The following is a 12316-nucleotide window of genomic DNA, read 5'->3' as shown; positions in this document are numbered from 1 at the left end:
TACCTTCTTTCCTCTTGTGAGGAACCCAGGGTAGTTTGTATACTTCTCTTCCACTTGCTATTATTCTCGGAAAAACAACCCTGCAAGGTGTGAGAGTGAGTGACTGGCCCAAAGTTTCCCAGGGAACCTCATCCCTGTTTCGACACTCAGACCCCCGATTTTCCAGATCCCTGGTCCAACACACCACAGTTGATATCCTAAGGCCCCTAAATGGTTTGCAGAAAAGACAAATAATTAAGAAATGATACAACTTCCCAATGAAATAATTATACACATAAATAGCAAATTATCTGTCACTTAGCTTAGCCTACAGGTGGGTGGTGGACATATTTGAATGGGAAAATAGAACTCCTGCATGTAGAAAACTAGCATGGAGAAGAGGCTAGGTCAGAACCTTCATGCATTAGATTTCTACCTGCAGGAAATTTCCCCCCTCAAACTACATTCTGACTCCCATATACATGCAGAAATGCCCCCTAGAAAAGTTGGGCTATTACACCCATCATGACTGGGCACGAGCAGAATTGGGGCCCAAGGCTGGTACTGCTGAATTCTAAGACTAGGATTTAATAATTTAGAAACTCCTGCCTTGCTTAGCATCCCACAAAACATCCCTTTAATGTGAGAGATGCTTCTGCTACATTAAATCAATCTGTGAAGCCAAATCAACTATAAATCTTAAACGATGCATGGCAAGGTATTTCTTTAATTAGCCATAAAGTTAATGGATTAGTCTTTCTGGGAGTGGAACGGGGAAGGGAAAAGACGCACACAAATATACGCACAAGCTGGCAGAGAGGGAATCTTGTAAAACTCTGAATGAAAAGAGACCTTCTGTTTTTGACAAGTGCCAAATTCATCTTCATAAATGGTCATAATTTCTAGCAGTCGGGCCTCTGTTAAGTCATTGCATATTTAACTTATTTTTATAGAAGTAAAATTATGCAACTGATTGCATGCTCAGTCACTTCCCTGGGGTACTGAGAGATGTTTGAACACAACAAAAAAAACAACGGAAGGAATAAAAACATTCACACTAGAGGGATGTCATGAATGAATTCAAACAGGGTCTGAAAGAATCTGAGCAAATAAACGGCCAAACTGTAGCCATGGCAGCGCTGTGCCAGCCTTCTCCAGCTTGACGAACCCGGGACATGCTGGGTTACAGATCCCATCATCCACAGCACACTGGTGCATCCAGGCCTGGTTTCTGGAAAGCATCTGTGTTGCTGCCTGTGAGAACAGATTGTCAAATAGCTTTGCCTTCAGCCTGAGAACAGCTTCATTCAGCAGGATTCCTTTCATCTTTGGCAATATCAGCAAATGTCGGTATCTGCATCAAATCTCCCCAATCTTGCATTCTCCAGAAGCCTTGAACTTCAACTCTCAGCAATCCCTGCCAGACTGGGCAGTGGCAGGAATACTGGGAGTTGTAGTCCCAAGCTTCTGGAGAATGACAGGCTGGAGGGAACTACAGCATGCACACCGAAGATCAAAAACTGGAGGAGAAAATATTTTTTAGGAAGTCAGGACTGCAGAGAAGAGAATTCCAGCAACATAATTTTATTCACCTTGGAACATCGGCTCACAGCACAAGGGTTTTGTAAACAGGCTTAAATGAAAGTACTTGATTTACAGAAACCAAAGGTAGCCTTCTCTTTCTTCCCAATATGCTTAAAAATTAAAACACCGTAAAATGGTTAAAAATCATTCATTATTCGATGAAGTTGATTCCTTCACCTTCTCTGGGGGACTCTGCAATTTCTGTGCAAAATACCGCTTTTATGTATTGCTGTCATCAATGCAACTGCCAAGGATAACAGAGGAAATGCACTTAAAAAGCTCCCGTGAGAATAAAGAGCCATCGTTTCGCAAAACCTCTTGTCTGACACTCTAGTCCTTCTTTTTGTTATCAGAAAAGCTGAAAACAGTTATTGTCCATCTTTCAATCAAACAGCTCAGATTTATGTCCAAAACTGTTTTGTCCTTGGCACCTGGCTTTTTAACTGAGACCCACATAGGAGAAAGCTGCGGAAAAAGTTTGCTTGGCATTCAGTATAAGTTCCAGGGCCTCCAGTTCCCTCATGATCACCAGCCACTGATCAATTCTCACAATCCCCCATCACCAATCACCGCACCGGTCTCAAAATGACGTTCCACTTGTGACAACCCAAATTGGCACACGCCCTTCAGAACTTCTGTCCAGCCACACACAAAATGAAATTTCAATACTTCATTAACTCCTCCCTCCGGTGCATCAGCTTTTAAAGGAGAATGCATACCTTGCAACGGGGAAGCAACACATCTCCTTATTCACAGCACACATTATTTTCCAAATGATGCTGCTTGTTTCAACTTCTAACTAAAAAAAACCAGAATCTCAAAGTATGTGGCACCTCCCCCCTCACACACACGCACACACACACACACACAAACCAAAATTCTGATACCAGCTCAGTTTCATACCCTAAAATGATTTAACATGTACAAAAAACAAGCCAAAAAAATCACCGTATAGCAGCTGAAAGACTACCAAGTCATACAGCAAGGCTTTTTTTTTTTATCAACACAGCCTGTCGTTCCACCTTTGCTTACAAAAAATATATACCCCTAAAGAGCATCCCTTTTTGTCCAATGTAGGGAAGAAAGTCTTGTCCAACTCATTCCCACCAGCGCCAAGTTCAATAAGAGATCTTTTTCACCCCAACTACCTTGCGTGGCTTCAGTTTGAAGAGGAACGTTAGATAGGGAGAAATAAAAGGAAATCGAGTGGTGTTTTCATCCACCTTCCTTCAAAGCTCTGCATTAGAGGACTGAAATGAATCCATTGCTTTGTTAACTCAGCTTCCAAAGGCTGACTATTCCTGGCTTTAACAAACTAGAGAAAACCAGCTTGGAACAGCCATGGTGCATCCTTCATGCCAAAGGGTAAAAGAGCCGAAAATTAGGTGTTGTGCCACACGTCGGGGCACTAGCAAGACAGTCGAAATTATCTTGTTGACTTAAGGCACTTACCTACCTTTAAAGGGGAAGGGAGGGAAAACAAGAGGGCCAAGGCAAGGACTCAGCGTCACCATGCAATTTCCAAAAATACAAACATGTCCCACTTGAGTAGCGTTTCAAGACATTGCAGATTGGTGGCTCGGTGAAGGACACACGCCAGTCAGATGACCTGCTCTTCCATTACAGGTCCTGTCAGGTCCGCCCACCAGCAGCTCCATTAGTCCGGGATCTTTGGCGGTCATATTTGACGGAGACAATAAGGAAAAGCAAAAGGGTTGCTGCTTGGATAGCAGCCAGAAGGAAAAAGTAATAGTTTAAATGGCAGCCATTAATGTTACCTGGGGAGAATTAAAGAACCAAGTTAAGTACCTGGCAGGAAATACAAATAAAACAAATTAATTCCATTCCTCAAAGATGCAGGCCTATGCAGTTGGAACCTGGCCATATTTTGTCCAAAAAGGGCATGCACTAGTCCTTTGCATGTGTACCGGAAGGATGGATGACTTTTTATAATCTTGCAAACCTCAGATACTGGAGTCGAAATACCAAGAGTATTTCAGCTCACAAGCTTTCCCTTCCCACATAGCTGAGCCAAAGCGAATGGAGCCAGAGAGGTGAACCTGTGGTCCCTGCAGATGGACTGGATTCTAACTCCCATTGTCCCCAGCCACAGTAGGGTATGGGGGTGTCCAACACCATCCAGAGGACCACAGGGTCCCCCCCTCAGTTACAGCTTCACAATAGCCGAGGTATAGAGTTCGCTTTCTTAGGACTGGGGAAGGACCTTTGTTAATGTGTGCCGGGGCAGCTAACATTGCTGTGAGGTTGGACAGCGGTGAGGGGGTCTATCTCTTGGTTTCCCCTCTGCAGTGCATTCTGGGAAGGGCCTTCCAGTTGTATCCGAGCCCTTCGGTTCAATATTGCTGGGTGGCACGGGGGCGATCTGGAAACACTCCGGGGTGCGACACGGTCTCCGCATTGCCGAGCATGAACAGCGGCCAATCAGCCTCTTGAGGTCTAGCCAACTGCACTATTATAGCTATTATACAGAACTGGGCAGGGGAGAAACAATTCTGCTCTCATCCACCCTTGCTTGCATGTCAAGGTGAAATTACTTTAATTACTGAGACATATGCGTCGGTTTGATGAATTTATAATGAAAAGTAACAAGTGCACAGCCAGCTCTTCAGTGGATATTAAAGATACAATATATTTCACATGAAGACCATTTAAAAAGTAGCAGTCTCCTCTTTGTGGGGAAATTATTATAAAATCTCTATTACTACTACTATTACTTGTAAAAATCATTTGATTGTTTTGGAGAGCAGCCGGTACTCAAGAGACTGCAGACTAAATTAAGTAGCCAGGGAAACAGGGAGAACCCAGTCAATGGAGGGCAGCATTGCCAGGACGGGTGGAAGAAAATGGAACGCACAAATGTAGTTAAAAGCCTTCTAGGAAGCTGCAAGAGAAGCCTCTGCTCATGTGAAGAGTGCTGAATTCACACAAAGGTCTTCTTCCCAATCCTTCCCTTCCAGGAAGGCTGCGGGCTCCACCTGCTGGGCTCTAACGGGGAAGCTCATCTCTCCGGAGGCCTCCTCATGGGGTCGGGACTGGGCAAGGCAATGGCTCTCCTTCCTCCCCATCTTGGACACCTCCCGTCCCTTCCAAAACATCCCCACTCTCTCGGCTGGCCTGGGAAGTGGTGGGAAGTGAGCTTGAGGGGGCTTCAAGGGTCTGGCTTCCGAACCCCCCCACCTCCGCTGCCTCAAGGTCCCCTCCCGCTTCTTCAGAATCCCAGCCACGCTGACTCCGGGATGCCCACCAAGAGGGGCGCCAGCTTCACTCACTCCGCCGAGGGCGCGCTTCTCATGTCCCTCACTGATGCTGGAACAGAAGTAGAGTCCTGCTGGGCCTCGCCAGAGGTTTGTCTCAGGGGCGAGGCACCTCTTGCGTCGAAGGAGAGCTTCAGAGAAGTGCTCCAAGGCTGCATTTTGATGGCAGCCAGGATGGAAGTCGGGGGGGTGGGGAGGGCAAATGCAGGCCAGGGCAAAGGGACCAGCGTGTCTTTGCTGAATGCCCCTTCCTCTAACTAAGATGCTGGGGAGACATTTTAGGCTTCTGGGTTGGGGGAAAAGTGCACAAAAGCCAGGGAGCCCTCAAATGACAGCAGGCAAGGAGAAATGGATGGAGTGAGGGAAAGGGGGTAGAGCCTCTTGGACAATCCAGATGGACAGGAGTAAGTCCTCCATCCTTCCTCAGCTAGGCATGCTGGGAGTCTCTGTAGGGCAGATTTTTTTTTTTTTTTTTTAAAGAAGAGCCATAATGAAGCCATCAGATGAAACCTTCACCCTCTCTATTTTTCTGCAACGTGCTGGCACTGAAGATACAAACTTACCCAGATCAAAGTGATTGCTCATCCAGCCAATCGATTTAATTGACACCAATGCCAGAAGCCCTGAGCCAACAAAAGAGCCAATTCCCGAAAAAAAGAAAAAGAGGCCCATAATTGCACTCTGCATGGACTTGGGAGCAGCGGAATATGCAAATTCCAGACCTGAAACAAAAGAACACACACAAGAGATATCAGCACAGTTCCAAGCATTGTACTCAGAGCTGCAGTTTTCATGTGCAAAAGGGCCATGGAAATTTGGGTTTCAATTAACTTCCTGATCAATTAAGTTAAAGAGGCTATGATTCTGGTTATTGTGAAGGATTTTGTCTCCTGCATCCTCGCAGATATTCCAAGACTTAAGACGAGACAGTCAAGCTGTTTAAGGCCGAAAGCAGAAATTGTCCCCCGGGACACCCAGGGCCTCCACTCACGGCACCACCCTCAGGATAGGATAGCCCAACCTCTCCATGCCACTGCCCAGGTCAGGTTCTGCTAAGTCACAGATCTGAAGCAGTTGAGGCAAGCCTTCTGTTTTTCACCACCTTATGTCTCCTGCCCTATTAGAAGATCAATACTTAAATGTTTTCAACAGAATTCTGGACTGAACCCCCCGCCCCTCCCCGGGGTTCCAATAGTGCCTGTCACACAGCTTGGCCTTTGGACAGAAAGTGATCGCATCTGTTTTATCTATGACGCTTCCAAAACATCGAACAGAAGTGTCAGGCCTTTGGGAACGGTTAAGTGGCTCACTGGAACTCTTAACCACAAAGCCGATGTTAGATTCCTGCAAACATCTCTCTCGGATTATCATAAATGAACAGTCCTATTGTGGTTTATTGCTCTTTGCTGTTGTTGTTGTGTTTTGTTATTACTGTTGCCTTTTAATTCTGTTATCCACCCAGAGAGGTGCTTGGCTATTGGGTGGTATAAAAACATGATTAAATAAGTAAATGAAATAATTAGCATAACTGTAAAACAATTAGTTTAATAATGAGACCAGGTATGCCATTAGGTAAGGCAACAAGAGTGTGCTTCTTCAATCATAAATATAAAAGATGAGTTTTCAGAAGACAAGGTCTGAGTCTGTTCACAACATGGGCCTGTAAAATGTTACGGGATTAGGAAATGTTTTTATATTGCTGTTGCTCAAATCATTTGCAATGCAACACTGTTATTTAAGTATATGTGGACTGAGAATAAACATGCATCTTTAGGAATGTAGCATCAGGGAACATAAATAAAAGAAGTAAAAATTATGTAAAGAGATAGGATGGTCTCTGAAAATGTATATAAAAGAAAGTTTTCAAATACACGCCCTTGGAAGTTTCTCCAGAATCCTCTCTGTCCTTACTTGCCTAAGATCAGGGCTAGGGCTTCACACTGATTATCACTGAGTGATACAGTTCTTGCTCTGCTTAGAAGCTGTGTCTTAGGACAATGCTCCGTGTAGCCAGTGTTTCAAGCTATGCACGTATAAGCCTTAAATTCAGTACTGTAATACTGATAATTTCTTTAGCAAAGAAACCAAATAGAGAGAGAGATTTCTGGAAATTGATAACTCTGCATGAGCCACATTGAGAGTAAATAATTTAATCTCACTCTGAGAGGAAATCTGGTTTGAGAAGCAATAGGAATATGTTTAATTAAACAGGTAATCTAGGGCTGTCGACAGCATGGTATCGTATTTTAAAAGAGCATCTATACCAGGGAACATGCCTCAGGCTGCCCACCAAATTGGGCAGAAGAGGCTCCAGATGTGTACTAAGGACAAATGTAGCTTGAAAACAAGCTATTTCTGCGCTTGATATTTTCCCCATGGCGGTTTGCAATCATTTTTTAAATTGTTATTTCTGCTGACACAGGGGATTTAGGGCAGTGATGGCGAACCTTTTAGAGACTGAGTGCCCAAACTGCAACCCAAAACCCACTTACTTATCCCAAAGTGCCAACACTGCAAGAAAACCTGAAAACTGAGGTTTTAGTTTAGGGAAAAAAAACCTCACAGCCAGACCAAGTAAATATATCCTTGGCAGGGCACTGACCAGCCATGCGAAAACTCGGGTGAGTCACAGCGAGTGAGTCGCGGCTCGTGACGTCATCGCCTGGTGCTGCTATTCCTTTCTGAGCATGCGCATGGCCCCTATGCGGGCTGTTATCCGATGCGCGGCTGCTGGGGCGACTTGGCTCGCGTGCCGACAGAGGGGGCTCTGCATGCCCGCTGTGGTACAAGTGCCAGAGGTTCACCACCATTGATCTAGGCTATCCCTGGATCACCCAAAGTTGTTCACCCTGTTTAAAGTGTTTGCAAATTAGGCCTGACGTCAAAATCTTTTATGTGTCAAATCCCTGCAAGAGTATCAAAGAAGGGGCTTTGAGATATAGGCTGGGTTTGGAAACATAACAAGCCAGGTTGGCGTTTGTATGCAATTACCATAGAGTCTCTCGGAGAGAGCAGCAACTGCGCGAGTCACTGCAGCCATCCAGCCTCTATGGAAGGAACAATTAGGAAGAGGCAGGCAACATCAGCAGGGAGCAATGCACCTTGGGACTGAATTTCAGGTACAGTGGCTGAAGTGATATACACAGTTGATGAAGGGGCTGAGCAGAGAGGATGGAAATCATGATAACATAGAAACCACTGCACTGTTTGGGGAGATCATGGTAAAAGAAAAACCATGAACTGTGGTAACTGTGCAGGGTTCCTTGCCACTTGCACGAACAGACTGCCATATACAGACTGAGGCAACAAAGAGAATATGTAGAATGATGAAAGGTATACTGCTACATAATTCAAAAGTGGAACTGACCTCAATGGATCAAAGTTGTTTGAAGCTTAAGCTTGGTCTCTGCTTCATACAAAATTGAGAACACCCACTTTTTCAAAACAGGAGTTGCCACAATTTAACTGATTATGCAAATTAAAGAGCTTTCTGGCTCAGTGTCACTACACACCCATGAAAACATTCAAACTTCAACCATTTTCCTGGACCCTCTGACTCCCATCTCAAGATGCCCGTTTTCTCATCATTAGCCTTTTAGTTCCAGAGACTGAAACGAAAGCTCCATAGCACAAATGAAACAAGAGGGGCAAATGTCAAAAAGCAATTAAGATCAGCAAGAAATCCTCAGTTCAAACAGGGAAATTTGCATTTCCTCCCATTGGCTTGGGCTGCAAGAGCCTCTGTCTCAAGTTATAGCTTTGGAATGCTGAAGCAAGCTTTGAAAGCCCTACTCCAGCCTCCCCCAACCTTGTGCCTTCCAGATACGTTTGGATGGCAACACCCAGAATTCCTAGTCAATGGCCCTGCTAGATGAGAATTCTGGGAGATGTGGTCCAAATGCCTCTGAAGGCTACCCGGGTGGGGAAGGCTGCCCTAAACCAAGTAGCTGCACTTTTGGCTTGGGGAATCTACTTTTCTCTTCAGTGAGACCTCCAGCGTCCACCAAATGGGAGCCAGGTAAAAGTGGCTTTTTAAAAAAACTAGCCACATTGTGAGTGTGAGCACTTTAATACTTATGCCCCGTAAGATCTCTGTGGGATTTACATAAGAAATTCATAAAATGCAACATGCAAGCTATCTAAAATCACACATTAAGATCGTATTTTTAACAATGTTTTTAAAAAAGCAATTCAAATTATTTTTCAGTTGTTCCGGGGAGTGTGGTGGCCGTCATGGTAGATAATTCTTTTGAAGAATTGACCTTCAAGGCTATAGAAACGTAAAATAGAATCCCTTAAATGAACAGGAAGCAGGTAAAAATGAGTGGCTTGCATTTGTGAGTTGCATGACGAAAGAGGCAGGGCATAAGATTCTCAGTTTGTATTCCACCACTCTCCCAAGGAAAATGGCACTGAAAGTGGATTATGACGTCTTCATTTTTATTTAGGTTTGTACGTCAGGTCGATGGCAGTGTGATTGGGTTCTGCGATGGAAAGGTTAACTTTAATATCAAAAGGGAACAACTTCTGTCTGTCCAAGATGAACAGGCGTGTGCTGATCAGCAAGCAAAGCAAGACCATTCGGTCTAGTTCAGTATTTGCAGCATGACTTTCCGGGTACCAGAAAGCAAAGCAAGAATCGGCTTTCCTTAGGATAAAAACCACTCCTGGGTTTTTCCTCTGCAAGGGAGCCAAACGATCGCCATCTGGTGGCCACGGCCTGGTACTGTTGAGACGGATTTTGGCTTGGTGAGTTGCCTCCAAACTTTTTAATGAAACAAATGAGAGGATATTTGTCCTTGTGAGAGGCAGAAGACCTACGGAATTTTGATCACTATGTATGGGTGTGAACCTGGGCAGGAAGGAAAATGATGGGCTCAAAACATGGTACTGCGGGGGAGCTGTGTGAATACCCTGGACTGGCAGAAAGACCAAACTGGATCCTAGATTAACTAAGCCTGCATAGCTAGACATCAAGTTAGTCTGTTGAGTCACCTTTGCTAAGCTGCAAAGGTGCAGGCCTGCAGTGGGATGGGTGACTACACAGAATCCTAGAATAGTAGAGTCGGAAGGGGCCATGAAGGCCATGGGGTCCAACCCCCTGCTGTTGCAGGACACCACGTGACACCATCCCACTCAGAGGGCTGTCTTTTGAATGTCTTCAGTGTGGGAGAGCCCACCACCTCTCTGGGCAGCTGGTTCCACTGCCGTATTGCTCTGAGAGTGAGGAAGCTCTTCCTGATGTCCAGCCTGAATCTGGGTTGTTGCCACTTGAATTGATCATTCCGTGTCCTACATTCTGGCAGAGAGCCTGCAACCTGCACCACCACCCCCCCCCCAGCAAAACATGGCGTGTTCCTAGGAGGCGGTCTTCTGCAGCAAAGCTTGGGAAGCCGTAGGCTGAGGCTTCTCAGGTGGAGCTGGTGAGAGGATGTGCAAAGCTGATGGAAGGGGCTGGATGCTGGAGGCAGGCAAAAGATTAATTCACTGAGGGGCAGAGTTGTGGGAGGGGCCAAAGGAGAAGAGACTGGGGGGGGGGCAGGGGGGAAGCTCGAGAGCCAAAGGTTTCCCATCACTGGGTTCATGGAATTTAGGGAGGTGGGCCGGGAAAGATTCCCTAGCATGAAACCCCTAGGAAATAGCCTCCACCTGGAGCAGACGGCACTTGGCTGAAGAGACCATGGCTCTGTACTGACACCGGGCTGTTTTGTTCCATATCCCTCCTCGCTTCACAGGATTCAGGCTACCTTGCAAACCACTGGAAATCCTGGCTTTGAGCCATGCCCTTGTAAACCCGTCGAGGGGTGCGATGAAACTAAGCTAAACAACAATGTTTACATGGGGATGGGGCAGTGGAAGGAGAGCAGCGCAGCCAGTTAATTAGAAGGCACGGCAAACCAAGCCGTGTGTGAAACAGTAGCAAAGAGCTGGGGCTATTTATTTCTTCTTCTTTTTTCTTTTTTTGCTAATGAACCCTGAATGTGTGTGAAACAGACCAGAAAATGAGATTTTATGGCCATGCTCATTCCTCTGGCTTGTAGGTTCCACCAGAGAGAGGGGCAGAGAGAGCGAGAGAGAGAGGTTGGGGAGAATCGATAGGGGCCGAAGATGTTGGCCGCTACATCGAACTGGCTGGGCACGGAGATACTCAAGGACTCTGGCGGCTATTTTCTAACCATTCCCTGAGATCATACGGAGCGGCTGTCCATAGAGGCACATCGCTCATCCATCCATCCATCCAGCCCTGCCATGGCCGGCAGGAGCTCCGCAAAGCGGGGATCTCCCCAGCTTTGCTACCTGAGGCCCTTCCCCAACCGGGTGGCCTTCAGAGGCATTTGGGCCACATCTCCCAGAATTCTCATCTAGCAGGGCCATTGACTAGGAATTCTGGGTGTTGCCATCCAAACCTAACTGGAAGGCACACTGCCAACCCAGGAACCAAGTCCAGCCTGCGGGGGTCTCCCTGATCATTGGTGCCTCTCTTTGGGGAGTCCTACCCCCCATCCTAAAAAGCTGAACCCTCCCTGGCTATTGGATTTAAGACTTAGGGCAAATTGTGCTGCTGTTCCCTTTCAGCCCTCCACTGGATTGCAGCCCCATGGGATCCCTAGCCCCGAGCCTGGCCTGGGGTTTACTGAGGCTCCACACTCGGTTTCTCAGTGAGCAAGCAAGGCCATGAGGCTGGGCCTTCCGGCACGCAAAATACGCTCCCTACCACTGGCCTATGAGTCTCCCTATTAGGAGGCCAAAACTGCCCCAGGTGAGACGCTGGGCCAGAGTTCCACAGTTCACCCCATATCCTTGCCTTCCAGATTCATCAGCTGAAAGATGCCGGCTGCAAGTTGCTCTCAAACACTTTTTGCGGAAATAACGCTTTGGACTGAAGAACAGTCTGAAGCAGTCTGCGTCACAAAATGGCTGCAAAGAGCAGCTGTGTGTGTGTGTGTGCGGGGGGGAGCTTTGGTGGCAACCTATGCGGCCCCCTTTGGCGCCAGTCTGGATTCTGGCCCTGCACAATGCATGAAGGGTCTCCTGTGGCTGCCACGGAGAAAGAGCCACAAGCATAAAGAAGAGCACACACTTCTGCCGGCATAGAGACAGCAAAGTCTGGCTCCAGTCCCAGAATACCACAGTCGCTGTGCCTGACTGGGCCATGCTAGGAATTGTGGGGCTTTTCCACCTAGACATGTGATGGTTAAGTCCCCGCAATGGGGGCACGCTTGGCTAAAAACTCACCTGCAATGCTGGCAAATATTTCGCTAAAACCAATCAGGATGTACTGGGGAATCTGCCACCAGACGGACATGTCAGCAGCATGGTACACCGCCGTCCCAATCTTCTGATCGATTATTTTTCTGACTTTGATGACTTTGAGCCGATCACTCTCCAGGATCCCTGAAAGAGAAGCAGGGAGACACATGGAAGATCATTGCCTTTCCACATTTTCTGCGCCCGTCTATCCCATCTTTTCCCAAGGA

General features: G+C 46.6%; 1 protein-coding gene across 1 annotated transcript in view; it reads right to left on the bottom strand.

Moving 5' to 3' along the window:
* Window positions 1–1547: 1547 nt before the first annotated feature.
* Window positions 1548–12316, bottom strand: part of SLC15A4 (solute carrier family 15 member 4) — a 33057-nt gene continuing 22288 nt past the window's right edge. The window contains exons 6-8 of the mRNA XM_044440689.1: window positions 12075–12233; window positions 5402–5560; window positions 1548–3341 (exon numbers count right to left, since the gene is read on the bottom strand). Of these exons, the coding sequence (XP_044296624.1) occupies window positions 3196–3341; window positions 5402–5560; window positions 12075–12233 (464 nt within the window). The 3' untranslated portion in view covers window positions 1548–3195. The remainder of the gene's footprint in view (window positions 3342–5401; window positions 5561–12074; window positions 12234–12316) is intronic.

Source organism: Varanus komodoensis, unplaced genomic scaffold (assembly GCF_004798865.1).
Source record: "Varanus komodoensis strain SLA01 unplaced genomic scaffold, ASM479886v1 scaffold38, whole genome shotgun sequence".
Taxonomy (NCBI): domain Eukaryota; kingdom Metazoa; phylum Chordata; class Lepidosauria; order Squamata; family Varanidae; genus Varanus; species Varanus komodoensis.
The sequence above is the reverse complement of the archived record's forward strand: the minus strand, read 5'-3'. Positions and strand labels throughout refer to the sequence as shown.